General features: G+C 39.7%; 1 protein-coding gene across 1 annotated transcript in view; it reads right to left on the reverse strand.

Moving 5' to 3' along the window:
• The window catches only part of DNAJC1 (DnaJ heat shock protein family (Hsp40) member C1), a 195,943-nt gene extending 183,485 nt beyond the window's left edge, over window positions 1-12,458 (reverse strand). The window contains exon 1 of the mRNA XM_019665145.1: window positions 12,077-12,458. Coding sequence (XP_019520690.1) covers window positions 12,077-12,283 — 207 coding nt within the window. The 5' untranslated portion in view covers window positions 12,284-12,458. The remainder of the gene's footprint in view (window positions 1-12,076) is intronic.
• Window positions 12,459-16,601: the final 4,143 nt, after the last annotated feature.

Consider the following 16,601-nt stretch of genomic DNA (forward strand, 5'->3'; position numbering starts at 1 on the left):
CATAAAAATAATATAGAGGGAACATATATTCAGGGATATTCCAAAAGAAGACTGCAAATGAAACTAGGCATAAGAATTATGATAGGGCTTTAGATAAAAATAAACTTTCCACTGAGTACTATTATCCCAAAACTCAACACATTGTTTCATAATTCCCACATTGTATGTTAGACGAATAAAACCGGCAGGATGACCATCTGCTGGGAGGGCTACAGAAAAGGTTCCTATAAAAGGAAATAGGTTAGATATTGGTATGGTCTCTTCCAACTTCGGGATTCTATTACTGGTTCTTTAACTTTTGTTTTTGTTGTCCTTTCCCTCAGCATGAATTTTTAGTATTTCGACCCCCAGGGCAATTTCTTTCTTATATCTGAACTATTTAAGACAACAGTAGTTAGGTATAAGAACCATCACTATTAAGATCTACTCCCTTCCCTCAGGTGCTTATGAAATTACAAAAGGCAAAAGCAAAAAGACTGGCATTTAATTATTCGGTCCAAAGGAAAGCAGTACTTACTAGGAGCTATATAGAGGTGGCAGAGGCGGCTAGGAGAAAAGGATGATTAGAATCTTTGATTGATATTATAAACAGCAAACGACTGGCACACAAATAGAACTGAACCTAGGAATCTTTAAAATCAATTAATTAAATACATTATAACAATCAAAACATAGGTAGTGAATATTTCATAGCTAGCAATATATCTGATGGATGTTTCAGAATAAACAGGGAGAACGGGCAACCTCAAGTTAAAATTACAGAATAGGAATGCTGGTGATTTCTTGAACAAAGTATCGTTAAAGACCTAATCTATTAAGTTAATAAATAACACTTTAAGAATTATAAAATACAACAGGCAACGTAGCAAAAGAAAATGACCAATTTGAATTAAACTGATTGCCTGAAAACACCTTTAGCAGACAGGACACATGTACGTTCAGAACCATTGTCCCAGGCCGGCCGAGTGGCGCATTGGTTAAGAACTGGCTTGGGATGTCAGAGGGCCCCGGTTCAGATCCCACATATGAGGGCCAGTGACACTGCCCTCTACAGCTAAGATGCTGAACAACAGCTCAACCTGGAGCTGGGCTGCTGTGGGTTGCCGGGGACGGCATAGGCTGCAGTCCCCTACTGCAGTGGGTTGCCATGGGCTACCGTGTGTAGCCAGCAGCCAGCATGAGCGGCCAGCAGCTGCTGTGAGCGGCCGTCCAGAAGCCGGTGACTGATCTGCCTCGCCCGGGAAGAGTGCAATGATGGTCCAAGTGAAGCAACATCCTCCACAACTAGACTGAAGAACAAAACAACAGCAACTTGTCTGTTCCCCTTCCCCCGATTCCCCAGCGCTGTTCCCCTCCCCTAGTTCCCCAATAAAATATTTAAAAAAAAAAAAAAAGAACCATTGTCCCTGGAAGAACAGCATGGGCTATACCAATAACCTTTATAGTCCAAAAAATGGACAAAATGGACAGATAACTAACTAGGAAGATGATATCTAGCACAACTGGAACTTATCCAAAAACAAAACAAAACTACACTGAGTTAAAAAATAAATAAAAGAAAGAAATCTACACACTATGTCCCTGACAAACAAAATAATCAGTGATTTTATCCAAAAATATTTCGATATATCTACACAACACAGAAATGTTAATTCTCTAAGGCTGTGTTATCCAATGTGGTAGCCACTTGCCATATTGGAGCACTTTAAATGTGCTAGTGCAACTCAGAAACCAAATTTTTAGTTTTATTTGATTATATTTAAATTTTTAAAATGAAACATGATTCAGTTACTGGAAAGTTTGGAGTTTGATTCTTCAGTTTGGAAGAATTTGGGTATATGAATCTATTTGTTAGCTACACAGTGTATGAAATCTCAATATAGATCAAGTATTTTCAATCGAATCTTGGTATCCAAATTGAAATATGCTAAAATATAAATGTAAAATACATATCAGATTTTGAATATTTAGTAAAAAAGCTAGAATGTGAAATATCTCATTAGTAATTTTTTTAAATTGTGTTTGATACCATGAATTAAATGTTTTTTAAATTAATTTCAATTTCACTTTTTTTTAAACTTTTTTAAATGTGGCTTTTAGAAAGCCTAAAATTATATATATGGCTTGTATTATATATCTATTGCACAGTGCTGCTCTAAGGACTTGAAAAGGTCTGTCATCTGTCAAAAATCTGAACTATATCTCAGTCAGTATTTGTAAATAAAATATTACCTTATCTCTTAGTGTCACAAAATATTGCTTCACGCTACTCAGAATTTGTGTATTTATATAGTCCAAAGTTTTCACACAGAGGATTGTTACAAATCATTAAAGTATTCCTTTGAGTTATTGCAAACTATGGCAATGTTTAATGGTCATTCCACCATCCAGAGTATGTAATAAAATAACTTAAGGATACTAATTTATCAAAGACCTCTTGATTCCTTTTATATCCAGATTCTCTCACCCATATGTTAAATGCTTTTGCTTCTATGAGAGCTAAATAAAGATCTTTAGTAGAGGGGGAAGGGGATTATCACTTTGTGAATGGTGTAAATGTCTAACTATTACGTTGTTTTGTACACCTGAAAAAAAAAAAGATCTTTAGTAAAAATTTTGATAAGTCTAAGAGTGTGTGTGAGTGTGTGTGTGTGTGTGTGTGTGTGTGTGTGTGTGTACATGTGCGCGTGCTCATGCGTCCTTATAAATTTTCTCCTGGAAGAAAAACATCAGAATTGCATGCCTTCACAGTGCTTTTCCAACCTTTTCATACTATGGCATTTCATAGAAAATTATATTTGTAAGACACTGGAGTAAACTGCTAAGGCCACTCAGGGAGGGCATTATGACCTCAGCACAATTGCTTGCAGCACATCAATTGGGAAGCTCCTTCTTAAAGGTCCCTGCAAAATACTGCAAACATTATCTGACCCATGTTTTATTTTCACCTGACTCATATTTTATTATTACTTATGCCTACAGCTGTGAAAATACAACCCCTCAACAATTTTAATGACAATATCCAAAGCAGGTCACAAGATGAAGATATTACTCCATTACCATTTATTTTTCTATTTGTGTGTGTGTGTGTGTGTGTGTGTGTGTGTGTGCACATTTTTTTTTTCTGTGTACATTTCCCTCTCCCTGTGTCTCCCTCAAGGGGTATTCTCAGCTACTGCCTCTATGCCTAACATTTATTCCGCTTCCGCCATTCTGCTTTAACATGGAAATATTATATTATATAATGAATACTTTTATGACCCGTTTTTAATATTAAAAGCAGGCAGATAATTAGAATCTTTTCTCACGTCTCTAAAATTAAGATAATTTTTATTTATATATTTTTCTCCTGTTGGTAATACAGACTAGCTACCCACAAAGTAATAAGTACTCCAAAGTCATTTACTGGAATACATTCTGCTACTTTGTAAGGCTATAGATTTATTTCATGTTGATATCCCTCCAAACTTCTCTGGAGCTCTTCATTGAGAACAGTCCTCAAACCAGTTGACAATCCTTAAGTGAAATTTACATTCAGATTTCTCTATCATTTCAAATTGTATTGCTAACCCAATTTAGTCATCAAATTTAGCTCTAAATGACTATTAGCAATAGCCAAAAATCAAATTCATCTTAAAGGCTCATCATTAATGAGGATAATCTGCCAAATATGCTGCATTACAGGCTTTGAAGGCAATTCAAAATACGAAGTTTCAACCATGTTTTGAGAAATGGCAGCCTTGTTGAAAACCTGTGCTTTCCACAATTAACTTCAAGATCAAATAAATTTTCTCTAAGTTAAACCTTATTATACTTCCAAAAGTGTGATACAAGAAGTCACACATTAATTCTGTGTTAACTACTATAGAACTGCACAGCATGGCAATCATTTGAACTTCATAAAATGTCTAAAACTCAAATGTTTTATTTAAACACAGAAAATCTATTTCCTACCATAGATATGCATAAAAGAACCATAAAAAACACAATATATTTAACAGCAAGTAAAATCACAGTTCCCAATCATCCTACATTATACATACATATTAACTTCCTTATATCAAAGTTAATCACCAACTACTAACGCAAAACACTACTTAAAAGTTAGAGAAGAACTTAAATGCTAATTTTTTTTATTTGTTAACTAAAAGTGTGGTAATTGAAGAAAACAACTGCTAATAAAATTTTCAATTTTTTTAAAACTCTAAACAGTCAGAGGATTGTTGGTAATATATAAATTCGACTGGCCATGGGATAACTTCCTTAACCTGATCTATTTTAATGGTATAAAGCCCTTAAGTATTGGCAATAAATATGTCTCTACCTTTCTTAGCGGGCATGTATATGGATCCTAGGATTTCTCTACAGTCTGTTCACACCTTTCCCGTAAATGAAAACAAACATCTTTCTCATTTTAACTCATTTTGACTACTGCTCACACTATACATGCCACACTAGGGTCTCAACATAGCTTTTAAAATTTTTTGTGCCTTCCATAACCTCGAGTTGTATTATTCCAGAATGTTTAAGGAAATTACTCCTTTAGGATTCTAGTGTTTGTTGTGAGTGGTATTTTAATACTCCTTCTTTTCTATTTTAATACTGTTGCTTATACTATGACATACCCATTATTTAATTCTTGATCTTAGACTTTTACCTTTAATATTTAATGCAAATGCTATCAGCTGACTGTATAGCTGCATAGAGCTTTATGCTTACTGCCTCACTGGTACCAAAATGGGGAGCCATCTAATAAGGAAAATATTGTTTTATATACATATTTTTTCTAACATGAGTGACTCAAGCAACATGTTTAATTACATATGAGATTCCAGTTGCTAAATATTGATAATCAGAAACACTGAATAAGTGAACAAATCCTAACCTTATTTAAATTAGTATTAAGGAGGATGGGAATCAGACACAAATTCTAGACTAAATTTCTAATGAAACACTAATAACATTCTTAGACATAAATATACAAAAACTCAAATATTTAGTTTTTAAAATGGAATACTATGCTATTACTTAAAACATAGAAATCATATTTTTACATGCATGAGTATAAACCCCATCTTTAAAAGTAAGTGTTTTGATGAAAATAAAGATTTTTTTTTTTTTTTTAGCTGAGCCATCCTGACACCTGTTGGCAGCTCAGCCGCAGCTCAGCTCGGGCCAGGACTGGAACCACTCTTTGCTCAGAGCTCAAACTCTTGAGCGAGCTCTTAACCAACTGAGCCACTCAGTCGGCCCTGAAAATAAAGATTTTTGAAAATACATATGACCATAACTTCATTATAAAATGGTTTAGGATCCTGTTTCACCCAATCCGAAGTCTCTCTTTTCATTGCAACACCTTTCTTTCCATCTCTGCATACCTCGATGCAAGAAAGGCTCTGGAATTGTTTCTAATTGTGGGTGAAATTAACTGATGTCATTACTACCCCAACAGACTCAATATTGCCTGGCTTAGATTTCCAAGGCAACACAGTAGCAGTTTGTGGAATAAGTAGTTCATTGACAGAAAAGGTAACAAAGCTGAGAACAGGCTTCATATATAGATACTAGGCATTGTATCAAACTACTTGTACTGGTGTTACTTATAACTGCCATGTAAGTTCCACTCTCAGCAACCATCAAGTCAAATATCTACCCTCACCTCCATCCCACCCTCTGTTTCATTCCTAACGTTGAATAAAACATGATTTTTAAATGCACCACATTACACCAAACACTGGGTAAAATGGTGAGCTATATAAAAAAATAATTGTAATAACAGAGGTCAATCCCAGCTTCCCAGTTCAACTTAGGGTGTATCTATGAATAAGAAAAGGCAAAATATTATAGTAGTGCTCTCATAATTAGTGTAAAGAAAAATAAAACTCAGAAAAGCTAAAGGAAAAAGTAAAGTTACAACAAAAGAGGATTTCTGTTCTGTCAGCTCTATATTATGTGGCAAAATTTTCACAACAGACTTGTTTTTTCTCATCAAATATGCCCAGGCAACCTCCACTAAACAGTGTACATATATATGTAAGAAAAGTAAACTAATTTGCAATAACCCAATCTGATGCAAAGTTATATACAATTAAAGCAAGTATTTACTCAGCTCTAACTCTATAAATGATATGCGTAGATCAGAAATAAAAATGACTGGAAGATTATCTACCATTCCAGATTTTGTATGTCTCCCTCCAATTATTATTAACAAATAATTTTGCACTCCATAATGAAAATGGAGAAGCTATTATTTATTACACGACACAAATTTACAAGAGATTTGACACCCTGGAGAATGACTGAACTACAAAGTCAGACAATTAAGTTTGCAAACTCATCCTAGAAAGAGTGCTGCATACCTCATTGCTGAATATCACTACGGTCACCTTTGAAGTACTCCCCTTGGGAAGCTATGCACTGACACCAGGGCCTAGTGCACCCTTCAAAGCAATTTTGGAACTTTTTCTGGAATGACCATCAGAGCTGTCGTTGTATTCCCCTCGATGTCCTGAATGTCATGAAAATGTCTTCCTTTCAATATTTCCTTTATCTTTGGGTAAAGAAAGAAGTCATTGGGAGGCAGATCAGGTGAGTGCAGAGGGTGTTCCAATACAGTTATTTGTTTCCTGGCTAAAAACTCCCTCACAGACAGTGCAGTGTGAGCTGGTGCATTGCTGTGATGCAAGAGCCATGAATTGTTGGCAAAAAGTTCAGGTCTTTTTCATGCAGCCTTTTCAGCACTTCCAAATAGTAAATTTGGTTAACTGTTTGTGCAGTTAGTACAAATTCATAATGAATAATCCCTCTGATATCAAAAAAGTTTAGCAATATCATTGCAACAAGTTTGCGAACTTAACTGTCAGACCAGGTATATGTAAGTAATGCCACAAACTCAGTGGAATCTAGCACAAGTATCATTGGAGATCAGGGAAAATCACACTACAGGTTCACCAGCCACTTATTAAAGAGATCCGCATCTTTATTTCTAAAAAGGACTATAACTGAGTTTGAGAAGGCCCCCTTAATGACTTCATGCTTATTCCCATCCAAAAAAAAAAAAAAACAGACAGAGAAGTCAGGCAGATAGGGATCAAATATCACCTTTATTGCTAGAAAGCTACTGGAGAATTTAGATTAGGTGTGGGGGCCGAATGCGCTTGCTAGCAATTTTTGTCCTCCCCTCTCCAGTCTAGACTTTGAGACAGCATGCTCGAGACAAAGTCTGTCCAAGATAATTACACCTTACTGGTCTGGGGTACAGAAGAGGCTGATTCTCACAGCTTATTGCTTTTTGATTAATTAGCTCTCCTCCAATCAAGCAAAACAGACCCAAGGCAATCACGCTCCCACAAGGTAACTCACTCCTCCATGGAAAAATGTAATAGAAAAGTGTTTCAAACACTTGAGTGTTTCTTTAGGGAAGTCCTGCCCCCTGGATATAGGGTGAGTGGGCAGTAATTGTTCCTCCCCTAAAAAGGCTGCTAGTATGAAATTTACACATTCTGTAAATTTGAAAGTACTTAAAAGGTTTATTAATTCTGATTAAAAAAATTAAATCCAGCGTTTTATAAGCACATGCACTTAATCATAGCTTTTCTTCTATTAACCAAGTTTCAGCATTCACTTGAATGTAAGGATACAGTTATAAAAATTTTTTATAAGAGAAAGAAGCACATTTTCTAGCTCTATTAATAGGAATCTGTAATGAATGACTGGCACCAGGCAGACTACTCTGACGTCATCAGAAAATAAACACTGCAAAATTTAAAATAACTTAGCTTGCATAATTTCAATTAATGGATTTTTAAAAAATGAATATAAAGTATTTATTTTTGGCTAGAATACTATAGAAAGTATAAGGAAAGTCATGGCCCCAATAAATAATAAAAAAAAAACTACAGAGTTGCCATTGACCCCACAAGAAATACAGGTGTCCAAGGAGCATGACCTATTAGAGGAAATGTAAGTACTAATGAAAAATATTTAGTAGTTACTAAAGAAAGATATTTCAGAATGTAGTTACTAAAGAAAGAGATTTCAGAATGTAGTTACTAATGAAAGATATTTCAATAACACACATCTTTTTTCCTATACTCCTCTAATATTCCATCCTATGTCCTCTGAAAAGAAGCACTATCCAAGTTGGAATGCCCTATGAACAATTAAAGTCATTCTAAAAATACACCAAACCTCCCATATGTCACCTCTATATATCCCTCTCCTAAAGACTTCTGGAATCCCTTCCAAAGCTTCTAGAACCAATTTGAAATCTAGGAATACATGGAAAGGGGTTCCTTCATTGTATAAGGCCTGAAAAAGGTCATATATAAATATAACCTACTGAGTAAAAATTAAGCAACTACTCCTTCAGAGAATTACTTTTTAGTTTTAGTTACCAAGTTTATATTTTATTATTCAATAAAAATTTAAGGGTCTACTATATGCCTAACTATGAAGTAAATAATTAAAGAAGATGCCATTTGTCCTAAAACTGAGGCAACTAACTTGCCCAAGATCATGAGTCAGAAAGTGGCCTGATCCAAATTCTTAAAGTCCTCGATTATTCCAATTACAGAGTTTAGGGAGTGGCTGAGCTATCCTAGACCTGGGGGACGGGATAAAATGAATGCCTCACTCGGTCACTCTCATCTCTGACTTCTAGTTTGGGGTATGAATATAATTTTTTACATTAATTGTCTCCAATTCTTCCCCTTCCTTCTCTCCTGAACCCAATCTAACCAGACTATTCATTTCACCACTCCGCTGAAACAGCTCTTGATGAGGTAGCCAATGACCTCCACAGTTAGGTTCAACAGCCAATTCTCAGAACTCATCTTATTTGAATTATCATCATTTAACCCAGCTGATCACTCCTTTTTAAAATACTTCTTCCCTTAACTTGAAAGAGGCCATCTTTTCTTAGTTTGCCTCCTACTTCACTAGCTGTTCCTTTTCCATCTCCTTTGCTGGTTCCTCATCTGCCTGACTCTTAAAACTTAGAATCTCCAAGGTTTACCTCCCAGGCCTCTCTTTCCTCTTTTTACATTCGCTCCCCTGGTGAGTGTACCCAGTTCTGTGGCTTCAAATATCAGTCTAAGTGTCAGGAACTCCCAAATTTATATCTCCAGTCCAAAACTTTCTCCATATAACGCCAGACTTACATAACCAACTGCCTATATGCCAGCTCTACCTGAATGTTTAATAGACACCTCAAATTTAGCAGGACCCAAACCAAATTCCTGATTTCCCCCTGACCAAACCTGCTTCTAGTCCAGGCTTCCCCATCTTAGTAAATGGCAACTACAGTTACACAGTATTTATTCAGTTACTCAGACCAGAAGCATTAGAATTATCCTCAATTTTTAATTTCTCATATCCCAAATTCAAACAATCAGTAAAATCCTCCCATCTCTATGTTCCAATTAAATCCAGAAGCTGACCACTTTGCACCACCCAGGTGCAATCTACATTCTACACCATAATTATCCCTCTAAGTAACTAATGACGTATTGCGCTGTCGGAAAAGTCATGCCGTGTTTTTTGTTTCTCATTGCAAAAATGCGTCATGACTTTTCCAACAACCCAATACATGCAGGCGATCCCCAACACAACAAAGTGATTGTTTTGAAATTTAAGTCAAATCATGTACCTCTTCTGCTCAACACCCTGCCCTTGCAACGAGATCCCCAACTTACTTATAAGCAATAGCCAAATCCTTAGATTTGTCTTACAAAGCAGTACAAGATCTTCCAGACCCCATGACTCTGATCTCCCCCTCCTGTTACTGTCCTGGTTCATCCTGCCCCAGTCACACCTGTTGCCTTGCTATTCCTCAAACACTACGCAAGCTCCTGCCTCATGGCTCACTCCCTTACTTCCTTCAGGGGCCTTCTTTGACTACCTGACATTTATATTTACTTGTTTGGTTGCTTCCTATCTGTTTCCCTCTACTATCAATAAGATATGAGTTTGGTGAGGCTAGAGGTTTTGTTTTATATACTGGGCAGCTCTCCGTGTTTAAAAATTTAGTAGGTGCCAAATAAATCTCTGTTGGATGAACAACAACAAAACTGATGAGTGCATAGAGCCAAGTCACCACTTTGAGTAACCTACCTAACTTTGTCCTGTTCCTCATGTCTGATAGTTACCGAGATTGGTTGGCCCTCGCCTGAAAATTACACACTAAGTAATAAGAGCTGCACTTTTCTCTACCCAATTTCTGGTTCCCTGAAAGTCTTCCAAGAAAGCTGAGATTCAGTGTAATGTAAAGAACTTGAATCAGTTTCTCTGCTTAGGTAAAATAAAATTTCTTCTGCCATCCTTTCCAATTTTAACACTGCTGGGCAGAGAAACACAGATAAAAACAATTTTCTGGATCCTTCTTTTCAAATTCTACCTCAACACAGAATCTTCTCAATTATCTATGCTTCTTTATTTTCCCATCTTTGCCCATATAGTTAAGTGTTCTGCTTGTTCACACTGCCTAATACTGCAAATTAAATTGCATGAAATTATAAACAAAAATTATATGAAAGTTCACATGCAAGCTAGATTACATACTCTAAAATTTAAACTTGTGCTACTAAGTGTCTGTATTCTCTTAAAGGGGCTTAATTTTCCATGAAAGCTGGAAAGCATCTTCAAGATCTTTGGACAGGTTGTATACAAGACTCTAGCTACAGAATTTAATCAATCATGATAAATTCTAACAAATTTTATCAACATTAAAGGCATTCTTAAAAGCCTTTAGAGTTATTTTCACTAATGAATTTTACACATGCTGCATCATTTACTTTGTAATAAGATATATTTGTCTCTATGAGCAGGAAGTGGCACCAGGTAAAGATAATGAATACAGACAGTACATAATTGTGTGCACCTAAGATTTTGAAGTGTAAATGCTTATACTTTAATAACTCTTACAAAAATGAAATTCTTAAAAATCATGGTGCCACAGCAATAACAATTTTATATTCAATTATATTTATCCGAAAAGTAAATTCCCATTTAGTGTTAAACTCAACAGTTCTCAACTATAGGGGGAAAACGTACATTTCATATCTAGTCATGTGAAGTGTGCCTTGAATGACAATTGCTGGTAAACCTTTGGGTTTTTTTTAACCCAAAACTAATTCAAGCATTTTTATGAAGGGCTCAATCAGATCGTGTGGAATTCTAAGTCTTTCACCCCACAATCCTTCAATCAGTGAAAAGTCATCTCCTTGGCAGTAGGATTCAGATAGAGACTGGATATCTTTCCTCACTCACCACCCCCAAGGTAGAAGTACAGATCAACGAACAGGCTTTACAGGTTAAAAGTCTCAAGCTTAAAAAGGGAAGGAAACGAAACGAACGGGGGAAAAAAAAGATAACGATCCCGTGCTGCTGGTTGTACTTCTCTTCCTGTAGCACCCCAAGTGCCTCTACTGCCCAGAAAACTTAACGGTTCCTTGCATGAGTTCCAGGGCCCACGCCACGGTAGAGGCTTCAAGTTCCTCCCCATTTCTAAACTGACACGAACCCTTATCCAACAGGCTAAACAGATGCCCAAGTCAGTGCAAGAAAAACTTCTGCAACACAGACGCAGACCAAAATGCATTCCTATCTTCCCGGAAAGGCAGAGGAAAGGAGGCAGCTAAAAGAAACATATGGATAACTGTTAACTGTGAAGGTGAACATTTAGAGACATGACTGACTACTCCTGCCCACAACACCACTCTTCCTTCTTCCTCCAGCACAGCTGGGGGTGCAAGGATCTCCCCCAGAATGGCCAAGGAAAGAAAAGGTATCACCGCCCCAAGCTGGTGGCACCTTCCAGTCTGACAGAGACCGCAACTCGAGAAGGGGAGCACCGCGGAGAGGACCTGGGGGAGGCAGACAATTCCTTGTGGGGCTGGGGGAACGAGGAGACCTGGTGGACCGGTCTAACGAGGGCGGCCAGAGCCCAGGAGGACCGAGTCTGGCCACAGTCCCGACTCTCTCGGAGGAAGCCAGGGCAAAACCCGCCCCACCCCCTCCTGTTCGCCCCGTCCCGCACGCTTCTGCCCGCGAGGCGCCGGCGGGCGGCCCCGCTTACCTGCTGTACCCCGAGGAACTGGTAGAAGTTGAGCTGCACCTCCTCCACCAAGTCAAACAACTCCAGGTCTCCGCTCTCCCAGCCGCGCGCCGGCCCCGTGGCCGCCAGCAGGAGCAACAGCAGCGGCAGCAGCGGCGGCGGGTACGACACGAACCGGAGCCCGCGGCGCCGAGGCAGCGGGGACAGCCGGGAGCAGGGAGCCGTCATCGCGTTGGGCTCGGAAAGGTCACCCGCCACGCTGTGCAGTCGGCCGAGCCCGGGGACGTGGCGGGCAGCGCGCGCGGGCTGTGTGAACACTGCCCGGCACTCAGAAGCACCGGCAGCCGCACCAGAGCCGTCCGCCCGGAGGCCCGCTCCAGCGGCGGAGCAGGGGCGGCGGGAGCCGGCAGACGCAGCGGCGGGTGGGCGGACTGGGCCGCAGNAACGACACGAACCGGAGCCCGCGGCGCCGAGGCAGCGGGGACAGCCGGGAGCAGGGAGCCGTCATCGCGCTGGGCTCGGAAAGGTCACCCGCCACGCTGTGCAGTCGGCCGAGCCCGGGGACGTGGCGGGCAGCGCGCGCGGGCTGTGCGAACACTGCCCGGCACTCAGAAGCACCGGCAGCCGCACCAGAGCCCTCCGCCCGGAGGCCCGTTCCAGCGGCGGAGCAGGGGAGGCGGGAGCCGGCAGACGCAGCGGCGGGTGGGCGGACTGGGCCGCAGCCGGCTCTTCCTCGCGCGGACCCTCACCCCTCGGCCTACAAACAGCTGGAGAGCCAGCGCCGGGCGCTGAGGTAACAAAGGGGGCGAGGCTTCCCCTCGCTTTAGCCTATCCCAGGCCTCGCTTCCGGTGACATCACGTTTCCTAGCAACCGCAGGGCAGGCAGCGGGGCCGGAAGTAGGGAAGCCGGGCGCCCCAGATCTGGGCCTCCGAGAAAATCCTTTCCGTGGCTGGCGAGCATCGAAGAGCTGTACATGTGTTTGCACAGATTAGGAGACGTGGACGTCACGCATGCACCTGGAACATCCCAAGTATAAATTTCCCCTGAAACAGCTACCTTCTTGCCCTCCCCCAGATACTGAAAACTGAAAGCATATCTAAAAACGATTTTATCGATTATGGACTCTTTTTCAAACACTTCATTATTCCATCAGCAAAAGTATAGGAGGAATTGAACCTAGGGCCTGAAAGGGGCGACTCTAGGGAGTAGTTTGGAGTATCCTTTATGAGCGGTGAAGCAGAAATGGATTCCGACAAAGACAAAAAAGTGTACTTCTGATTATGAATTAAGATTTATAGGTATAATACCATAAAATAGGTAGACTGGTAGAATTAATAATGGTGACTCGATCATAGTCTTAGGGAAGTGTGGTTTAGCCACCTTAGCCCACTTCCTTTCTCAACTAAAGTCTGTTTTTAAAAACATACAGGCTAAAAACCTCCTCTCTTCCCAGCCAATGTCATACCTCCTAGTCTTACATAGCTTCTGCTCAGTCTCTCTCTTTTTTTTCCCTCCACCACTATTCTCTTAGGTGAACTTTATTTTTTTCTTGACCTTCTCACATTTCTCCTCCCTGGATCCCTGCTCTTGTTGAGGAGGTAAAAGGGAGCAAAAAATGCTTGCCCAGTTTTGAAAATTTGACCTTATGTTTTTCCCATTTTGCATCTGCCCAGTTAAATTAAGCTCAACAAAGGAATGATAAAGCTACTTTCACTCTCATAATAAGAATATATTATGTTTGATAAAGGTTAGAAAAACAATATCTAGGAACTAAATCTTACTGGAGAAATCCTATTATTGCAGAGTTTTTAAGATATTTTAAATAGTCATAAATGAATGCAAGTATATCGTGCTTAAAAGTATATATGCTTGAATGAATTACATTTCAAATTCATCATGATGCTTACCTTTCAAAGATAAAAGAGCAGGGGATGTCTTAGTCTGCTAGGGCTGCTATAACAAAAGACCGTAGACTGGATGGCTTAAACAACAGACATGTTATTTCCCACAGTTCTAGAGGCTGGGAAGTCGGAAATTAGGGTACCAGCATGGTGCAATTCTGGTGAGAGCCTTCTTCCTGGTTGCAGATGGCCTTCTTGCTGTACCCCCACATGGTGGGAGACAGGGTGGTGAGGAGAGAGATCTTGTGTTTTCTCTTATAAGGGTACTAATCCCACCATGAGGGCTCCTCCATTAGGATCTCATTTAACCTAATTATCTCCCAAAGGCTCCCCTCCAAATACTATCACACTGGGGATTAGGGTTTCAACACACGAATTTGAGGTAGGGGGGACACAAACATTCAGTCCAAAGCAAGGAGTTATCATCTTTTCTGTGTATCTCCAGTGCCAAGTACAAGGCACAGCACATGGCTAGCTTTCAACTAGTTGAATTGAACCTTGTGAATACTGGCCACCACCATTTCCCCCACTGCATTTTTTTAGCTTGCTTTTTACCGTATCAGTTTTCTTAAAGTAAAAGACATCTTTACCAAGTCTCTAAATTAGCTTACTGTTTATTCAATGAATAAAATATCAAAATAAGATAAAAGTAATAATCTTATAGTTTTTCATAATACCCCAACATTCATATTTTCTCCTAATTTGATCATTGGTTTAAGTGCAATATAACATTTGAAATGTTATATATGGTGCCATATTGCCACAAATCTGGGATTCTTGCCTGATCTTTTAGCAGACGCTCTAGTATTTCCCTCTTGAGCTCTACTCTTATGTCATCCAAGAACCCCAGGGACTTTATCTAAAGGGAATCAGTTTTCTTTTCAAGGCCAAGCTGAAACAGAACTGAAGTCTGTCTGTTCAGTACAGTATTGCTATTGCTTCTCACTGCCATAAGGTATTGCTCTTGAAGCTTCATCCTGCTCAGATCCAATGACACTTGTCTACTCCAAAATGATGTTCTTTTTGTTCTGATCCAGGTCTCTGCAAAGACCACATGATATTCACATTTAGACTTCTAGTTTGACACCTTCACATATTCAGTCATTGTCCCCAAAAAGACAATTGAGTAAATCTTTTGCTGAGGTCTGGATTAAGTGAGCTGACATTTGCCAGCTGTTTTCTTCTCTGGTGACATTTTCTGATTCTGGGCATAGATTGATTGAGCTTGGCCTGGGCAGAGGGACGTTACACAGGAAAAGAGAAACCAGTGAAACGTTCAACAGTCATGTAAGTTGTGTAATGGATGAGAAAGGTAGAGGAACCCCAAACATACAGCCAGCTTTCCCAAAGGACATTTGCTGAACTCTGGAGTAGTACAGGATACTGAAGGACTGGGTCTGATAGGCAGAGCAAAATCCCCTCACATTCTACCAGTGCATGAAAAATCAACTCTACCTAGAGGGAGAAGCCTGCCTCAAATACAAAGGCAGTCATCCCCCTCAAAACATTTGCAATACTGGGCCTGCCGAGTGGCGCGTTGGTTAAGTGTTGGCTTGGGACATCAGCTCTGAGCAGCAGGGTCCCGGTTCAGATCCCACATGTGGGCCAGTGATGCTGTGCCCTCTACAGCTAAGATGGTGAACAACATCTTGACCTGGGCTGCTGTGAGTCGTCAGCAACAGCATAGGCTGCAGCCCCTGTTGCAGTGAGTGGGCTGCTATAAACTACCGTGAGCGGCCGTCCAATGGCAGGCGACTGATCTGCCTCACCTGGGAAAAGCGCAATGATAATATCAACATGGGCCAGTGAAACGACGTCCTCCACAACTAGACTGAAGAACAAAAGGCCAGCAACTTGTCTGTTCCCCTTCCATGATTCCCCAATGCTGTTCCCCTCCCCCAATTTCCCAATAAAATCTTGGAAAAAAACAAAACAAAAACATTTGCAATACTTCTGAAGTTGTGTGAGTAGGAGGCCAAAGATCTGAGTTTAAAACCTCTCAGAGGCATAACTGAATCTCCGGGGCTAAGGAGATAGAAACTTTTCAGGTTTCTATCAAAAGCCCAGAGGAATAACAGCCAAGGAACAGAGTGAAAACAAAAATGGTTTGAATTTTAATAAAACTGCATAACCCAGCTCAGTCTCTGACTCTTACCCTACTTGTCTATTTTCATCTTTAGAGGAAAATAACATCAGCTGTATTCCCTATAAGTTTTTAACATAAAAGTGTGGCATATGATAAAACATTATGAGAGGAGGAAAATTGGATCAATAATCAAGAAAAAATAGATCATAGAAGAATCACAGATAAGCCAGATATTGCAGTCCAGATAAGAACTTTAAGTATTATAAAATAGAGTGATAGATTATAAAATAGAAGGATAAATGGACAATATGACTTAAAAGTGCGGAATTTTAACAGAGAATTGAATCCATAAAAACAATCAATGGAAAAATTTCAAATTGAAAAATATATCTGAAATCAAGAACTTAATGGATGGTTTAATAGCAGACTGAACACAGCAGAACAGGATTAGTGAATTTGAGGACAGGTAAAAAAAAAAAGCACAAACTGAAGCACTGAGAGAAAAAAAAATGGAGAGACAGAATAGAGCTTAAAAGGCATGTAGAACACAATGCATAA

This window comes from Hipposideros armiger, unplaced genomic scaffold, assembly GCF_001890085.2.
Source record: "Hipposideros armiger isolate ML-2016 unplaced genomic scaffold, ASM189008v1 scaffold_434, whole genome shotgun sequence".
Lineage (NCBI taxonomy): Eukaryota > Metazoa > Chordata > Mammalia > Chiroptera > Hipposideridae > Hipposideros > Hipposideros armiger.